At 35.3% G+C, this 16101-nt stretch overlaps 2 protein-coding genes and 1 long non-coding RNA gene across 3 annotated transcripts; 1 reads left to right on the top strand and 2 right to left on the bottom strand.

The window, feature by feature from the left end:
* Nucleotides 1-181: 181 nt before the first annotated feature.
* Nucleotides 182-8770, bottom strand: LOC145642169 (uncharacterized). Its single transcript, XM_081693266.1, has 9 exons — nucleotides 8284-8770; nucleotides 7606-7706; nucleotides 7150-7513; nucleotides 5924-6763; nucleotides 5755-5815; nucleotides 5595-5656; nucleotides 5398-5504; nucleotides 5219-5306; nucleotides 182-1094 (listed from the first exon to the last, which is right to left on the bottom strand). Exons 1-9 carry the CDS (start codon nucleotides 8416-8418, stop codon nucleotides 792-794), a joined length of 2061 nt encoding a protein of 686 aa, XP_081549392.1. The 5' UTR covers nucleotides 8419-8770; the 3' UTR covers nucleotides 182-791.
* Nucleotides 8771-10546: 1776 nt separating this feature from the next.
* Nucleotides 10547-15562, bottom strand: LOC145642167 (uncharacterized). Its single transcript, XM_081693265.1, has 7 exons — nucleotides 15231-15562; nucleotides 15048-15148; nucleotides 13640-13708; nucleotides 13499-13557; nucleotides 13216-13276; nucleotides 13077-13130; nucleotides 10547-10879 (listed from the first exon to the last, which is right to left on the bottom strand). The coding sequence occupies exons 1-7, from the start codon at nucleotides 15460-15462 to the stop codon at nucleotides 10601-10603; spliced, it is 855 nt and encodes a 284-aa protein (XP_081549391.1). The 5' UTR covers nucleotides 15463-15562; the 3' UTR covers nucleotides 10547-10600.
* Nucleotides 10921-12459, top strand: LOC145642168 (uncharacterized). The gene is made up of 2 exons (XR_014115653.1): nucleotides 10921-11999; nucleotides 12124-12459. It is a non-coding gene; the product is annotated as an uncharacterized LOC145642168 (long non-coding RNA).
* Nucleotides 15563-16101: the final 539 nt, after the last annotated feature.

Raw genomic sequence — 16101 nt, 5'->3', positions numbered from 1 at the left:
AAATCGACTTTATCTTTGAGCGACTCATGAGCTCACTAGCCACAGCCGGTGAAGCCAATATCCAATATGTATGATTACAATTTTATTTTTATCCTTTTCTGAAGGAATGTATAATTAGAGTTAAAAGAGCATACGGAGTAATAACCATAAAAAAATAAAAAATAAATAAATAAATAAATCTGACAATATTACCAATAAATTATCAAAGATGCTAAAAAAATACTGTAACTGTACATTACGATACTTTTCTAATCAAATAGTCTTCAAAAAGTTCTCGTCCCAAAAATAGTTTCGTACCTTACAAAAAAAAAGTTTCTAAAATAGATAAAATGGCTGGCTATGAAGCCATTCTTCCATCCACTCTTTCCCGCATCATGTTAGTCCCAATTCTATCAAACAAGAAGCCAAACTTCCATGAAGTAATGATAAACGGGATCCAAAAACTTCTCATTTCATCCATGATCCCTCCCTCTCCCTTCTTCTCTTGTGAAATTACTTGTACTATTCAGTACAATCAACAAAAAACAAACCATTTTACTCACTCACTCATCTGTATCCACGTCAACAACCTGCAAAGTTGTGCACACTCATATACCTGGCTTTTCAAAGTCTTCCTTTCTCTATACTGACAAAAACCTCTTTTTTCTTTTTTTTTTTTTTTTTTTTTTTTTGGTTATTATTACTAATGGAATTGAAGTCTCTCCTTTAACCCAAGCAGTCCCCCAGCTAAACAGGTTGAATATGTAAACCAGGATCTAAGTTCCACAAAAAAGCCTAAATGTAGTAATTAATTACAGCCCGCCAGGATTTCCGTCTGACTTGGCTTCAGTACGGATATAGGTGAGGCCACGCCCTGCAGTTATGTTTCCAGGAACTGAAGCCACGCTCTCCACTGAGGTTTGCTGGGTATCCCGCTTCCACTGCATACTCCTCATACCTGGTTTAACAGGCGGTCGTGCTCTATATGCACCAGGAAAAACCCTTGGAAAGGGAGATTGTGCAAATCTAGGAACGGGAAAGGGAGAACCACGAGTAATACGAGGCCACATCATCACAGGGTTGGCTTCTTGCTGGACAGAGCTTTTCTTCATAACCTGAATAGGCATATTTTACTTTTAGAGCATGTACAATTGTAATCGAGTAAAATTTAATGCTAGGTTTTGCTTCCAGTTACACATATGCATAACTGGAAAAATAACAGAAAATTGTCAGCAAATCATAGTAAATCATATCCATCCTTCAAAAAAAATATACAATCATATCCACACCACTTATTTCGTGACAAGATTCTAGGTTTTGATGATTCCATCAAACTCACAGGCAAGGAAAAAATTAGAAATACACAAGGCTGCTAGAAACATCTAATAAAGGCCCCTGAATTCAGAGAACAGGGAAACACAAAGACAACAAATGTGTCGCTGGGAAACATCACAAAAAACAAGTATCGATCAAAAACAAAAAAAAAAAGACGTTTTAAAAAAAGTGACAGAAAATGACCACATGAAACAGTACTTTCTACCTATACTCAGATTAACACATAGAAAATTAGAGGAAAAGGGCGAAGCCCATCCATCAACAAGCACCACCAAATTGCTACTGAACCTCAGCATTTATATTTATACAATACCAACACATTTCCCCTATCCTACCCAATGAAAATTAAGACTGTTCTTTTTTACTATAAAAAAAAAAACCAGCAGATGCATCTTCAAGACCTCACGAAATAAATTTGAACCAGGCTTCTAAACCAAGTGCCTAATTTTGACACCTCATCGGCACAACTTACTACGCGTAGATCTGACAATCCGCGAGCAAACCAAGACAAAACACATTCATCTAATCACTGTCACTCATATTAAATTAAGACCACTATCTTAGTTTGATATATTTTATTTAGTTTAAAGCAATTGGTCTTTCTGAAAAGGTCTACTCTGAATCAACCTGCAAAATTAGAAATCCCCTCACCTGAACTTCACTCATCTAATCTTAACTTATTAGCCTTTAACTTATCTTAATTAGGTAGTGTTTTCTTCACCTGAATTTTACTCATCTTATTGTATCTTATTAGCCCTAAATGAATATATTAGTCGTTATTGTATCATATTTGAACTTATAAACCTTTAAACTTCACCTAACTTATTGAACCTTATCAGACCTCATTAGAACTTATAATTGACACTATCTTATTAGCTCTGAACTTATTTTATCATATCTAGACTTATCAGCCTACACCCACTCCTTGTCTAAATTTGTTGACCAGGACTACAATAAGTGAAGCGGGAAAAAAACAAACAGTGAGGAGAGCTCCTTGTAGAGTTGTAGGTAAGGACTCATCAGACTTAGCAAAAAGATGATAAATTTTGAAAGTGGAAAAGAGGACTACCGCCTGAAATGTATGCCATCTGAAGTCATGAACTGCTCCCATCAATAGTCAAGTTATAGAAATAATGATATAACCACAGACCCACAGTATCACACCAACCCCTTAATACTACACTCTTACTCTGAAATCATAGTAATTAGTCACCAAACAGCACTGGATTTGTTGGAAAATAACCCTACCTCCCCCTCTCTCTCTCTCTAATAACCCTACCTCCCCCACCCCCTCTCTCTCTCTCTCTCTCTCTCTCTCACATCAACAAAGAAAACTGGATTTATGGTGGGGGGGGGGGGGGGGGGTACCCCCAACTTCCTAAGCATCTACACTCGTTCACTCATCTAACTTGTCAGTTGTCCTTATTTATTTCTAACATTTTACCTCCATCATCTTGCTAATTGCCATAATACAAATCAGAGAAAACGTCCAATAATATCACTACCAACTTCCATTAAATCATATCAAGTGACAAAAAAGAGAGAGAGAGAGATAATACTCCCTCTATTTCAAAACACATGCCTCAGAGTATGCCAATGCAAATTTTTGACCGATGGTATCTTTAAATATAAATAAGTAAAAATTATAAAATTTGATTTCACAAATACACAATGAATCGATTCCAACAACAATTGTCCACATGATAATATATATATTAACCACTAACCTTGGTCAAATTGGATTATGTGACTAATGCAAAATGTCAAATCAAGGAGTTTATTTTGAAAAAAAAGAGTACTAAAATAATATAGAGTAATATAAGCAAGACTTGATAGCAACAAATAAATCAACATCTAGATCAATGTATAAAAAGGAGCACCTTACGCTTACATGCTAGGCAACTAGGGTAGAGCGGCATTTTTACTCTTAGCGAGGTGCACCTTAGGCGAATAAGCCACACTTGAGGCACAATTGAGCACATCTAAGGAGCACACAAGCAAATTTTGCATCAAAGCACGCCTAGGCATAGCAAGACATTCATTGCCTCATTACACCTTAGCCTTTTTATACACTAATCTAGATAGTACTAATATCCCTTCATCAATCATCAGCATATCAATGAGGAAGTCCCCGTTAATCAATTTGATAAGCAAAATTTGATTATCAAATGGCAAAATGGTAAATAAAACAACATAAATGCCCGGTCATCATGGCATTTTCGTAAATATATCAACAACAATGGGGCCCATATTTAATAAAAAGTTGATTTATTTACAATTTTGCCATTTGATAAACTAATTTTGTTTATCATATTAATAAACTTGTATTTTCTCCATATCAAGACCGATCAACTAAAGTTTTCTTTCAAATGATTCAATACATCATGCAGTCAAACAGGCCAAATGTTGATTTAAGCCCATATGATTTTGAGGAGTGCAACATAAGAAATTATGTCACAACTTAGCTTTAAGTAAAAATTTAACCCCAATGTTATAATATCCAACACGTTAAAGGATATATAAATCACAAGGATGGGAAGTAGGAAAAAATCCTGATAATATAACCTTTGTAGAATAGCAAAGGGTTAGCTTCTAAACCTACGGCTCAATGACACAAAAGGAGCTAGAAACCTCAAAACCATACTTAAAGATAAAAGTGTCTACCACTATATTTGATAATGTCACAAACATTGAATTATAAGCACTCGCCATTTTATGCTGACAAAAAATCCACAAAGCAAGCTCCAAGCTATGCTTTAAAATGGAAAGAACGGTCTTGGGTGTCCCACATGGATACAAAGCATATGTATTATCAGCAATATGTAGGAGTTTTGGGGGAATCCAGAGATGCATTTGTGTTTGACAACTAGACATGTCAACTTCTAATATACAAGATTTGAGAACCTCTAATTCAAAATTGTATATATGAGACCCAATAAGCAAAGCTAGTGAACTCGACTATTTATAAACAAAATAGAATAAAGAAATAAACTTAGAAAAAGGTTTTAAACCTACTAAAATATGCAAGAGATGGGTTAGGTATTCTCATCACTGAAACCGAAGTATGTTATCCTATAAATGCAATAGGAAGGTTAAAAAAACCTGAGAAATACTAAAGGTGACAACTTAGTAGCTAAGACAGGTTGCACGAGAACGGGTACTGACACGGATACGGGTATGAAACGGATTCAGGAAAACATCAATATAAAAATAGGGGACACGGGTGCAAGATGTTAAAATTCATATATATGACCTACACATAGAATCATAAATGCAAATATTACAAAATTACGAAATTAATCGTCGTAAAGTACTTGCCTAATTGATTTTGTTTTCCACTCTAGTCTTATATTGTCGTTCGGTTCTTTCGTTAGATCACACTATATCATATTAACAAAGCTCTTTTAGTTCACATATAACAATGAGCTATTTATGAAGGCACCCCTATTATTTAACAATTACCTAATATATCTTACTTAGCTTAAATTTTCCCATTTAAAAAAAAAAATTTGAAAAGATAAGGTGACGTGTAAAAAGCACAACGGATCGTATCACAGTGGGAAACGATCCAAGATGTATCGTCATGTGTCCAACGAGTGTCGGCGTCTGACACGATGTCCGACACCCGGACACGGCAGTTGGGTGAAGTGTCCGTGCATCAGTAAGACATTTAAGGACATAATTTTAAGTAAATATGGTAATGCATAAGTAGAAATTATTCATAAAGTTCATTTCTGATCATTATAAGGGAGTGAAATACCACTACTGCCAAAAGAATATACAGATTTTAATCCCCTAATTGAACATTTGAATCTTCTGCCACTCTATATAATTCGAAATATATTCAGCTCTACACAGAAGAGTAGAAAACCTATACAGACAGATGTATAACCAAAAAACTTGCCTTGATGATACGCGACATGAAGGATGTCCCATCCAATGCCAAAGCATTATCTGCCGCATCTTTTCGCATGAACTCCACATAAGCTGACCTGCTTTGGCAACGTGGATTAAACTACTCGTGATAAGCAAAAAAAGTGTTCAATTATATATAAAAGCAACTTAACAAGCACGCATCCTCACCCTTTTGGATGTCCTGTTGCAGCATCAGTTAAAATTATCACCTTCAACACTTCTCCAAACTTGTTGAAATGCCGAGACAGTGTGTCCTTCGTAGCAGCAAAATGAACCTAATGAAGCACCAGTTAAGAAATCAAACATGTACGAATTGCCCGATCCAAAATGTGAAGCTGGACCACTACTAGTTGCACAAAACTTACATTATTGACATAAATTGTACGTGAATCAGCATCTTCCAACGGAAGACCAGTTGAATACGGCCCTGGTAGTGGAAAATTGTCAGGAAAAATGCAACTACATATCTTCAACAAAGAAGGCAGAAAAGAGTCATATCTCAGTCAAGAAAAGTAGAAAGCTAACCAGGAGCAGTTGACCCCACAATATTCTGGTTTTCTTTTTGGGTGTCTGCAGCAGGTGAACCCTGATATCAATGAAATTGCAGCTTATAAATTCCAACTAGTCAAGATTAAAGCAAATGAGCACAGAAAATAACTAGGACACACACACACAAAAATAAATAGATAATTACATTTCCATAAACAGTGACTGAGTTGCTATTTTCCTTCATTAATCGAACATTTGAATTGCCAGCTCCAGTGTCAATCTCCTGTGTGGACTTTAGAGTCTCTACTCCTGGTTTCTCTCGTGCTGCTTGGTAATGGGGTGGTTTCCAAGTATTTACATTCACTGAGATATTCACAATTTTATGCTTGGTATTAGCCGCAGAAGCTGGTAATTCTTGATCTTTTCTTTGTGATTGACGTGTCATTCCTTCAGTATTTTGGGCAACACTATAGTGCACTCTCAATGAATCATCACGTTTAGCAGAAGTGCCGGTTTCAGAGACATCAAATTCTCTAGCACCGACAACATTGACATCATCATATCCTTCATTATCAGATGCAGAATCAGATGCCAGGCCAGTACTGCTGTCCATCATGGATGCATTCACAATGTGTTGTTGAATATTATCTCTTGTTTGAAGATACCTTCGACGTGAATTGTTGCGAATATCAAAATCGTCATATTCATCACCTTGGACAGCAGGTTCTTTGAAAAATGATACTTGATCAGAGCTTCCATCACCACGACTCAGTCTATCGAAGACATTTCCAGTTCTTACCCTTTTGACATCATTGGATGCATCTTCAACAGCTTTAATTGCAGTTGCCATAGAGCTTTGCAACCTTGTCACTGACTGAGGTCTCTTATGATTAACTTCCTCTGTCAAATTCCCAGTGGGCGTAGAGACAACAGAGCGTAGTCGCTTTCGTGCTGGCTCTGACACAGAGTTGGAGGATCTTGTAGTTGCAACTGCTTCTCTAACAGCAAATTGAAGTAGCCTTCTAGGTGCAGCAATAGTTGCTCTCTGACCAAAATGAATAACTGCATCAGGAGAAGTAGAGAAACATAAAGCATAGTGCAGGTCTTCTCTAACAGATAGTGCTATAAAAAAACCCAACCATAGCGCAGGCCAGAGACATTGCTCAAGTAAAATCCATAATAAGCACAACAAATACATGATACAAGCAGACACCCTCCAAACAATTCTTTTTTTACAAAAATAGCTCATTAGAATTTCAGTTAAGCTTACAAGTTTCAACTACAAGGGTATTATGAAATTCTCTAGTCCTCTAAACTCAATAAAACACCCAGCACCAAAATTAAAATGCCTATGAAGCAAGTAGAAATAGAGTATGACTAAGAGAAAATAAAGAAAAAACATTAATTCAACCAACAACATTAATCACCAACCTTTGGCCGAGGATGTTCATCAGGACGATTTCTTTTCCTATGCACAGTACGTTGCGGTGAAACAGATTGCCTGGTATGCAACGCATTGGGATAGGCTTTCTCTTCATTCTGCTTATTATTGGTAACAGAGCTTCGGATAAGAGGAGGTTGAAGGTTATCTGTCACAAGTGATTTCCAATCCCTATTGTGCCGGCTTCTAGAAGTCTTGCTAGACTTTCCTCTATCAGATTCTGAGACTGGGTGACTGGAATCATCTTTACTAGGCTGCTCAACCAATTCAGGTTTAGCTTTTGCCACCTCATCTGAACAAGATTGATGAGATCCTACATACTGGTCCAAGTAAGTGGCAAGATGGTCCCAAAGCCTGCATAAGAAGGGGAAATCAATCATTATATAGGTTGAATTAATTCTGCAGGTATCTTCAACATACAGTTTATAAAGGTACAGCAACATTACCATGTAACAAAAGAATCACTCTTATCGCCCAGAAAAACATCCAGGTCCTCCTTGACTTCCTCCTTGCGCCGGCCATTGCCCAGTAAAACTATGACATATTTCTGCAAGTTCAAGCAAGCATATAACAGTGAAAAAATAAATTAGGGAATGTTCCATTTACTGGACTGTAAATTAAAGTAAGTCATATATAGTTTGCAAGTCACGACTTACATGATTCAGACTCTACTTATCAAGTGAAAAGTTAGCTAAACTGAAACAAATGCTAAAGCAATTCCTTTGACTTAGGCATGTAAAGGGTCTAGAGTCCACTACCTAACAAATTCAGAAAACTTCGATTTGATGTAATCATAAAATCATAATTCAATCCGGAAAAGGATAGACACCTATGTTTTCACTTGCAAAGGGGTTCATTATCATTCATTCGGTCGTTAGCAAACGGGTACAATACCATTCATTCTAACAATGGTCAATTGCAAAGTTCAGTACCATTCAATGTAACAATGGTCATTGCAGTGCCATACATTCTAACAACACCGAGATCACACCAACCAATCGTAATTATTGTTTAAGTTGATGATGTAACCTAATACTAGTACACAATTTGCAGAGATAAAGCAATTAAAACAATAATCAAAGATCCGAAAAAAGTTATATAATTCAATCAAATACAATCCATACCACGAGAGTATCATCAACATCATCACCCATGTATTCCTTCAAAGTATCCGCCAATCGTTCTGCCAATTTTACGGCTCCTTCTTCGCTAAAAGCAACCCTAAATGTGCGTTCCCCATCTCGATTAACACCTTCCATAATAAAACCCTAGTCGATTACTCTTCGCAGATATCTAAGAGCAGAAGAAAAACCCTAGAAATTCCAGATAACAATCAACAGAGAAATTCCCAATTGTTCGTCCAAAAGCAAATCTCTTAGAATCAATCAATTTTCGAATAATTAGAGTTTCCGCTAAGATAGGTACTTGGTATGATGAACTGAGAGAAGAGCCAAAGTTTCGAGCAAGAGATTCAACGGTTGAAGAAGAACGGACCCATGAATATGGGATGGGATACCTCCAGAAAGTCTGGAAGAGCGAGGAAGCTTTTGCCTCCTTATTGTGGTTGAGATTGTGGTGGTGTAATTTGTGAGAGGAATGCTGGATTTAGGTAATTTAGCGGGCGACGTTGCTCCTCTAAAACAACAATGTTCAAGGGGTATATGTGTCAATTTAACTTACAAGTAATGGGTATAATGGTAATTGGGCGGATGTAGTCGAGCTCTGGTGAACTGGGTGGGCAACCTTTAAAAAATTGGTATAATGGTAATTGGGCTTGTGGGCGTTAAAACGTAAACACACACCTCAAGACATTTTTTAATAGGCAAAACGAGTCATTTACATTATTTTTTTGTCAAATCTGAGCTCAATTTAAAACCTCAAGAACTAAAATAACCCCCAAACCCTTGAACGGAACATAATTCAACACGCAAATTGATACAAAAAATATTAATAAGTGGAAAGTGGGTCTCAGCCGTCTCAATAACGGAATTTGTTAATGGCAAGGTCACCGTGTGGAACTAAATGTATTTTAGGGTTACAGTGTGGAAAGTGCTATATAGAGGGACACAACGTAGAAAAATGAAATTAAAAGGGTTATTATATAGAAAACCTCTTATTTATTTATTTTTACCAAAATATGTACAGTCCGAATGAAAGGTCTTTGTGTTTGTGAAATATGAAGTTGGGTTGATTTTGTCAATCTAAGGTGTGTGAAATATTTGTAGAAAGTTAAATTAATCGTCCTCTAATTTTTAATACAGAAGTGACTTTGAAGCTAAGCCACTAGGCCTCCGACCTTAATACAGAAGTGACTTTGAAGCTAAGCCACTAGGCCTCCGACCTTTGACAAGTTTTCGGTCACCAACTATAGCTACTGTTTTCGAGTCAGTAGTTGAGTGCTTTTTTTTTTTTTTGAACGGGAAAAAAATTTGCAAACCTATCCAACTGAGCTTCGTATATAACCTAGTAGTTGAGTGCTTACTTGTCATATTTATGCACATCTTGAGCGATTGCATGTAGTTGCACCTAGACCTAACAAAACTTGCTCATATCCAATTTTTTTTTTTTTTTGAAGAAAACTTGCTCATATCCAATCATCTCACATAAATTATCCAATCCGATATCAAACTAGAACTAAAAACGACTAATATTATGTTTAAGCTTACCTTCATTTTAAGCAAGTGCAACATCTAATTTGCAATCAACTTCAATGATTCAATCACTAAAAATCATTGAACTCTTACACTAAAAGGAAATAGTTATTTAAAAAAAAATAATAATCAATTTTAATTAGTAAGAATAAGTTTTATTCATTAAAAAATCTCTTTATTCATAGAAAAATACTCCGTATATCTTAATTAACAAAAACAACTTCACTTCAATAAAATAAGGTGAGTTGAATGAACCTAAGTGAGAACACTATTAGAATAGTGCGAGTAGGCTATAATCATTGGTGTTCAATAAACAGTTAAACACCATTGAAGCGTGGACACCATTGAGCTAAATTTACAAATTAAATCATTGGCGTTAGATTCATTTGAACCTTGATATCTTATTTTCCATTATACTCTGAAACTTGTCCAAAATGAATCAACTCGAAAAAAAAAAAAAAAAAAAAAAAAAAAAAAAAAAAAAAAAAAAAAAAAAAACTAGGCTATAATCTTGATAACATATGAGATAATTCTTCGTACAATAAAAAATAAAAAAATAAAAAAAAAAAAAAAGCGCTACAAAATCAGAATATAGAGATTGACCAACCCCATCCTCTTCTAAAATTAACCTGATTCGAAACTAACAGATTGTTGGATATGCTGTGGAGTATGTGGACTGGGTCTAGCTAACCAAAGCACAGCCCAGGGCCTTCAACTAGATTAAGTGCTATAAAAATTTGTTAAGGTGCTGGATATAATAGAATTCAAACCAATTCGAGTATGACAGTGGCTAACCAAAAATATCTTCTGTGATAAATGGATTTTCACTGTTGATACAGGCATCAGATGAACATTGGAACTGCTCATAATTTAGCTGTCTCGCAGCTTCATAAACAGCAATGCCTACACTGACAGAAAGATTTAAACATCTGACATAGGTTTCCAACATAGGAATTTTAATGGTTGCACCTCCATATGCTTCACTTCTGCAGTCATCGAGCGCATCAGGGGGTAGCCCACTAGTTTCTGATCCAAACACAAGCCAATCACCAGGTTTATATGTAAAGTCCTGCATAAACAGAGAGCAAAGCTTTAATGATGCCATAAAATTTTAGTAGAAAGCCCAGAAATTGAAAGAATGTTGACATTTGAGGGATAGTATCTCCACATATTGAAGTATTGAACCCATATGCCTTCTTGAACTACTTCCAGACACAAGTTTATTTATGCATTTTAATAAGTTACAAGAAATAAGATCCAGTTACATTGTGTATGTATTGACGGTAGATAAGGTAGATAATTGATCTGCTACTTTGTCCTTGTTAATTATTATTGCTCTATTAAGAACATGAGGAGTAAACAACACCACCACCAACAACAACAACAACAAAAACCTTAGTCCAAAAATGATCTGGGAAAAAGTAGTAGTCATAAAACTTAAAATGAAGTAGGTTATATTCCTTATCCAAAATTATAAGCTTTTTTTAGAGCTATATACACTACAAGGTACTGAACTTTGCCAAATGTATCAATTAAGGTACTGAACTTTCATTTGTATCAAATAGAGTACTTTGACCTAGGCTGGAGGTAACCTTTCAGTTGGTAACCTATTGTAACAGGTTTATTTGATTAAAAAAAAAAAATCATGGATAACAACTTTTTCTCTCTCTAGAATATTATATTTCTTTCATCCAACTTTCTCTATCATATCTTCTCCTTCGTTTTACAACCCCAATTCAATTTGGATTATTTTATGGGGTTTTCTTATACAAGTATAAAATTTTCATTAATTTGCCTCTATTATAAATAATGTGGGAATTAATTTTCGAGAACAATTCGATTACTTGTTAGGGTTATTCTTGTAGTTGCTGCTCTTGATAATTGCCCCTTTCTTCTTTTCGTCTGCAAATTATTTATGAGTAATTTTCCAATCAATAAAACTTAATAATTATATAAAATTCTTGAAGAATGAGCGTAACATTGTGGGGAAAAAGCAGCAGAAAAAGGAGAAGAAAAAGAAGGTTGAAGATGGTGGCAAAAATGGAGGAGGGAGAATAGAAGATGATGATGTTTTAATTCCTCCTGTCAATTTTTGTATGGTGGAAGTCGGAAGATGGACTTTGCAGATCTGGGTTTCAATAACCTTCAAATTTTGGCTTCCTCTAAACCCTAAGTCTCAAGTCTATCATGTAAGTTAATGATTTTTTTTACGGTTAATTATTGTAATTTGGGTTTAATTAGTTTGTTATAATTAATGAGATTTTATTTGATTGTGTTATTATTAATTATTGTATTTAAATTTCAATGTTGCAGAGATATTTGTGTACCGAGCTATACCCAGAATCGCATTTGAAGTTTATTGAATCGCATAATATTCGATTGTGGTTTAATTTTTTATACGGAGTATTAATTATGAAATTATTGGTAGCTCAATGATGAAGGAAGGTTTTTGGAACAGACCTTCAATGGAGCTGCAACAAACATTTTTGGAAAAAATTGAAAGTTCAATACCTTCCATAAATTTTGTCAGAATTTTATTTTTTCCTTTTTTTTTTTGGTTGTTAACCGGTTGTTGTAGGTGGGAAAGTTTAGTACTCTCCCTTAAGTACCTTGTCTGATACAAATGAAAGTTCAGTACCTTGCCTGATACATTTTGCAAAGTTCAGTACCTAGTAGTGTATATAACTCGCTTTTTTTACAAGAGGTCAAAGCATTTAAGTGCAAAGTTTAATCAAGAAAGATTTTTGAGGGCAAAGTATCAACAACTAGAACATGTAAAAGCTATAGAAACCAAATGATTTTGTTTGGTCTTGGTTTCAGCCTGTATAATCAATAAACCACATGACAGTATGTTTCATTATTAGCCTTTTATTCACATTAAGGATCAAACATCAAGCGGAGACCGTGGGAAATCTTGGTAGTGACTTTCCCATTCCAAAGGCCACACCCCAATATCTATTTTCTACCTCATCACAGCTAGCCATCGAATGGGTGAGGCGGATGGGTTTAAGAAACATGTGCAGTGCTGTGGCATATGCAGACCCAAGCAATCAAACCTTACCCACCAAGAAACTATACGGGAATATTACCAAGTTTAACCAAATAGTAGAATATATAGAGCTCCAAATTTGATAGTAAAAGGTTATAAGGATGCATTGCTAAAAGTTTACATGTAAGTACTGCTTTCACAAGAGATCATTTATTCAGATAAATCCAGCATGATCAAGAGAAACTAATAAACTATACCAGTTTATTATAACACTTACTGAATGTATTGCAGTCCCCCTCTTAGTGAAAGCCAGTAACCGTTTCTCCCCATCCTGCATTGATAGGGTACAGCCATGATCAAGAAACAAGAAAAAAGGGGATATAGATAAGGATATAAATGGAAAGCATAAATCTTACTTGAAGTGAGAAATAGGTTCGAAAATCAGCCCAGGAAGGATGCACTTTGACAACTACATAACTTATGCTACAGTTAAGGGTATGTTACCAAGTGCATACACCTATTATTATGAAAGCATAGCTCCATCAAGTATCATATATTGTGGAAATCTTAGATGAAGATTATGAATTATGGTATTTAAAGTTTAAAACATCTAGCTCCACTCAAAAAATAAGGACTAGAAATTTGTAATTTGTGATATGCAAGTATACAAAAGATGAGTAGTGTAACTAGCATGGATACGGCCAATAATCCAGTCCAGCGCGCTTGAGTTTGGCATCATCTATTTTAAATCCCAATGGCTGTAGCACAAAATGAAATTGATCATAATATAAAAACAAATTAGCACAACCACATGTAATTAACCAAAAAGCTATACTTCACCTCGACAAGGTGTAGTTTAACACCTGATGCAGCACAAGTTCTGGCGATGCACCCGGTATTACCAGGAATCTACAAACCAGACACAGAGTTTTAGAGACAAATACCCTACTCAGTTTAGGTTGATTGAAGATAATAAAGAAAGAGATGGTCATAATGTGATGCAAGCTTTGAGGTTCTGTATCAGACTATAAACAGAAATACAAGAAGTAAAGATCAGAGTTTTGAACTCCACACATCATTGCTCGGGGGCCGATAAACAATTTAAGACATTTAGCATGCTACTCCGCGAAATAAATACTAAATCTGACAAATTATGAAATTATTAGGAGTAAAATGCATGAATCACATGCACAGCCAGCTCACTGAGAAAATTTGTATTCCAAAGTAAATCACAAGAGCTAAAGATAACAAGTACGGAGTACAAATTAAAATTTCCCGTCCTTTACTAGACACACATTTGAGGCTTAGACTAAGGAATGGTGTGTTTAATTTGATGTAAAATGTTTTCATGGAAAATGGTTATCCTATTCTAACCCGGTATCCATTGTTTGGTATGTGAAGGGGTGAAACACAATTTTCCCAACAATAGAAAATTATACTCTCAATGGTAGAAAACATTTGCCTTTGCAAAACAAGGAAAGCAACAGTTTCCTCCCTCTTTATTTTCCTCTCATCCATTCTCACATTTCCGCCCCTATTTTTAATTTGTCTATAACTTTTCTTGTAACGAACCAAATAAAGGAAAATTGTTAAAATATTGGGGAAAATAGTTATCTGTATTTTTCCATTGTATTTTCCCGTCTTTCATATTCGATCACATTACAATATATATAGACAATAGCTAGGAATATCTAACTCTATCATAATATATGACATATATCTTTTCACAATAATATCTCACATGATATTATTCTCATAATATCATATTACAATATATGTTCCTATCTCAATAAAAATTAATTTGCAATTGAGAATGTTCTTACAAATATGTTTTCCATTAAACTAATTTTTTTCACTGAAAATGTTTTACATCAATCCAAACGGAGCCTCAAATGATAATACAATTTCCCTAGCATTGTCCGGGACCTCCAATTCAGGTTTCTTAATTGATGAATGAAATGAATAACCTCCCTATGGAATCAACTGTCACATAGATTATGCAGTGCGGTTTGGACAAGCAATTACAAAATCGAAAACTAATAAGAAGATAATAACAATCCGGCATCTCCATAATCCATTCTCACATTTGATAGTGCAATTTAGACAAACAATTCTTAAAGCGAAAACTAATATTGATAAATTAATAATCCAACATCTCTCTCCGAAAACAATTATCACCTTGATAATGCGATTTTAACAAACAATTCCTAAAGTAAAATCAACATGAATAAGTTAGGGAGTAAGAAACCTGAGGAGACACCAAAACAACTTGAAGCATATTATTGGAAGGAATTGATTCTGTTGCCTGAGCAGCTCCATAAGGCAAACCACTTCCAGTAACCTTTTCAGCTGTCATATATAAAACACAATTCACCATGAATTTGACAGTACAAGAACATACATATTAGAAAGAGAAATATTAGTACATTACCAAGGGAAGAGAGCGGAGAGAATCTGGAAGCAGGCGCAGAAAACGAGAGAGGCGAAGGAGAGAGGAGAAGATGGTTGTTGTTGTTGTAGCGAGAACGAGAACGAGATAGGAAGGAGTATGACGGAGGTTGAAATCGGAAATGGATGGATGAGTAGTTGAAGCTGGATTTGCAGAGGATATGGATATGGTTTAGGGCTTTCAAATTCAGTTTTACTACTCCGCTGCTGTCCATTTTTCCTTCTTTTTCTTTCTTCCTCTTCTCTCTCTATCTTAATCCTCACTCCATTATCCCGCGCTGCAACCTCTAGCTACGGCTCTACCCAATCCATTATGTACGGAGTTTTACCGATTAATCGTAGGAATTTTCCTACTGGTAATTGGTATGTAAATTTTTTTTTTCTTACCTTAACGGGATGTTTGATGTTTGGTATACCAGATTAAAGGGAGAGGTGTTAATTCGGAGGTTCAGATTAGACTTGTAAAGTTCGGTCTAGTCTAATTTCAAATTAGAGTCATGTTAAATTATTTATGTCTTAGACTTAATGCGACTTGAAATTTGAATCGAGTTAGTCGAATTTGGTTGCGGCACCTCCAACTAAGGGGTAGAATTGGAAATATATATCCCATCAATTGTTTTTTTTTAACTTTATTAATTAAACGTAATATGACATTTTCAAGAAAATTGAAAGACAATCCAACCAAATCAAATACTTCGTAGCATTCTTTGGCAAACATACTGTGACGACGGTGAGCTAAATCTAACAATGCAGCTCATCCCACGTGTGTTCCCTGGAACCCTGTGACATAGTTTATCACTCTGACATAATTGTGAGAGTAAAGAATATTATCTAACCTAATAGATTCCATCCTG

Source organism: Chenopodium album, chromosome 8 (genome assembly GCF_948465745.1).
Source record: "Chenopodium album chromosome 8, dcCheAlbu1.1, whole genome shotgun sequence".
In the NCBI taxonomy this organism is placed as follows: Eukaryota; Viridiplantae; Streptophyta; class Magnoliopsida; order Caryophyllales; family Amaranthaceae; genus Chenopodium; species Chenopodium album.
The sequence above is the reverse complement of the archived record's forward strand: the minus strand, read 5'-3'. Positions and strand labels throughout refer to the sequence as shown.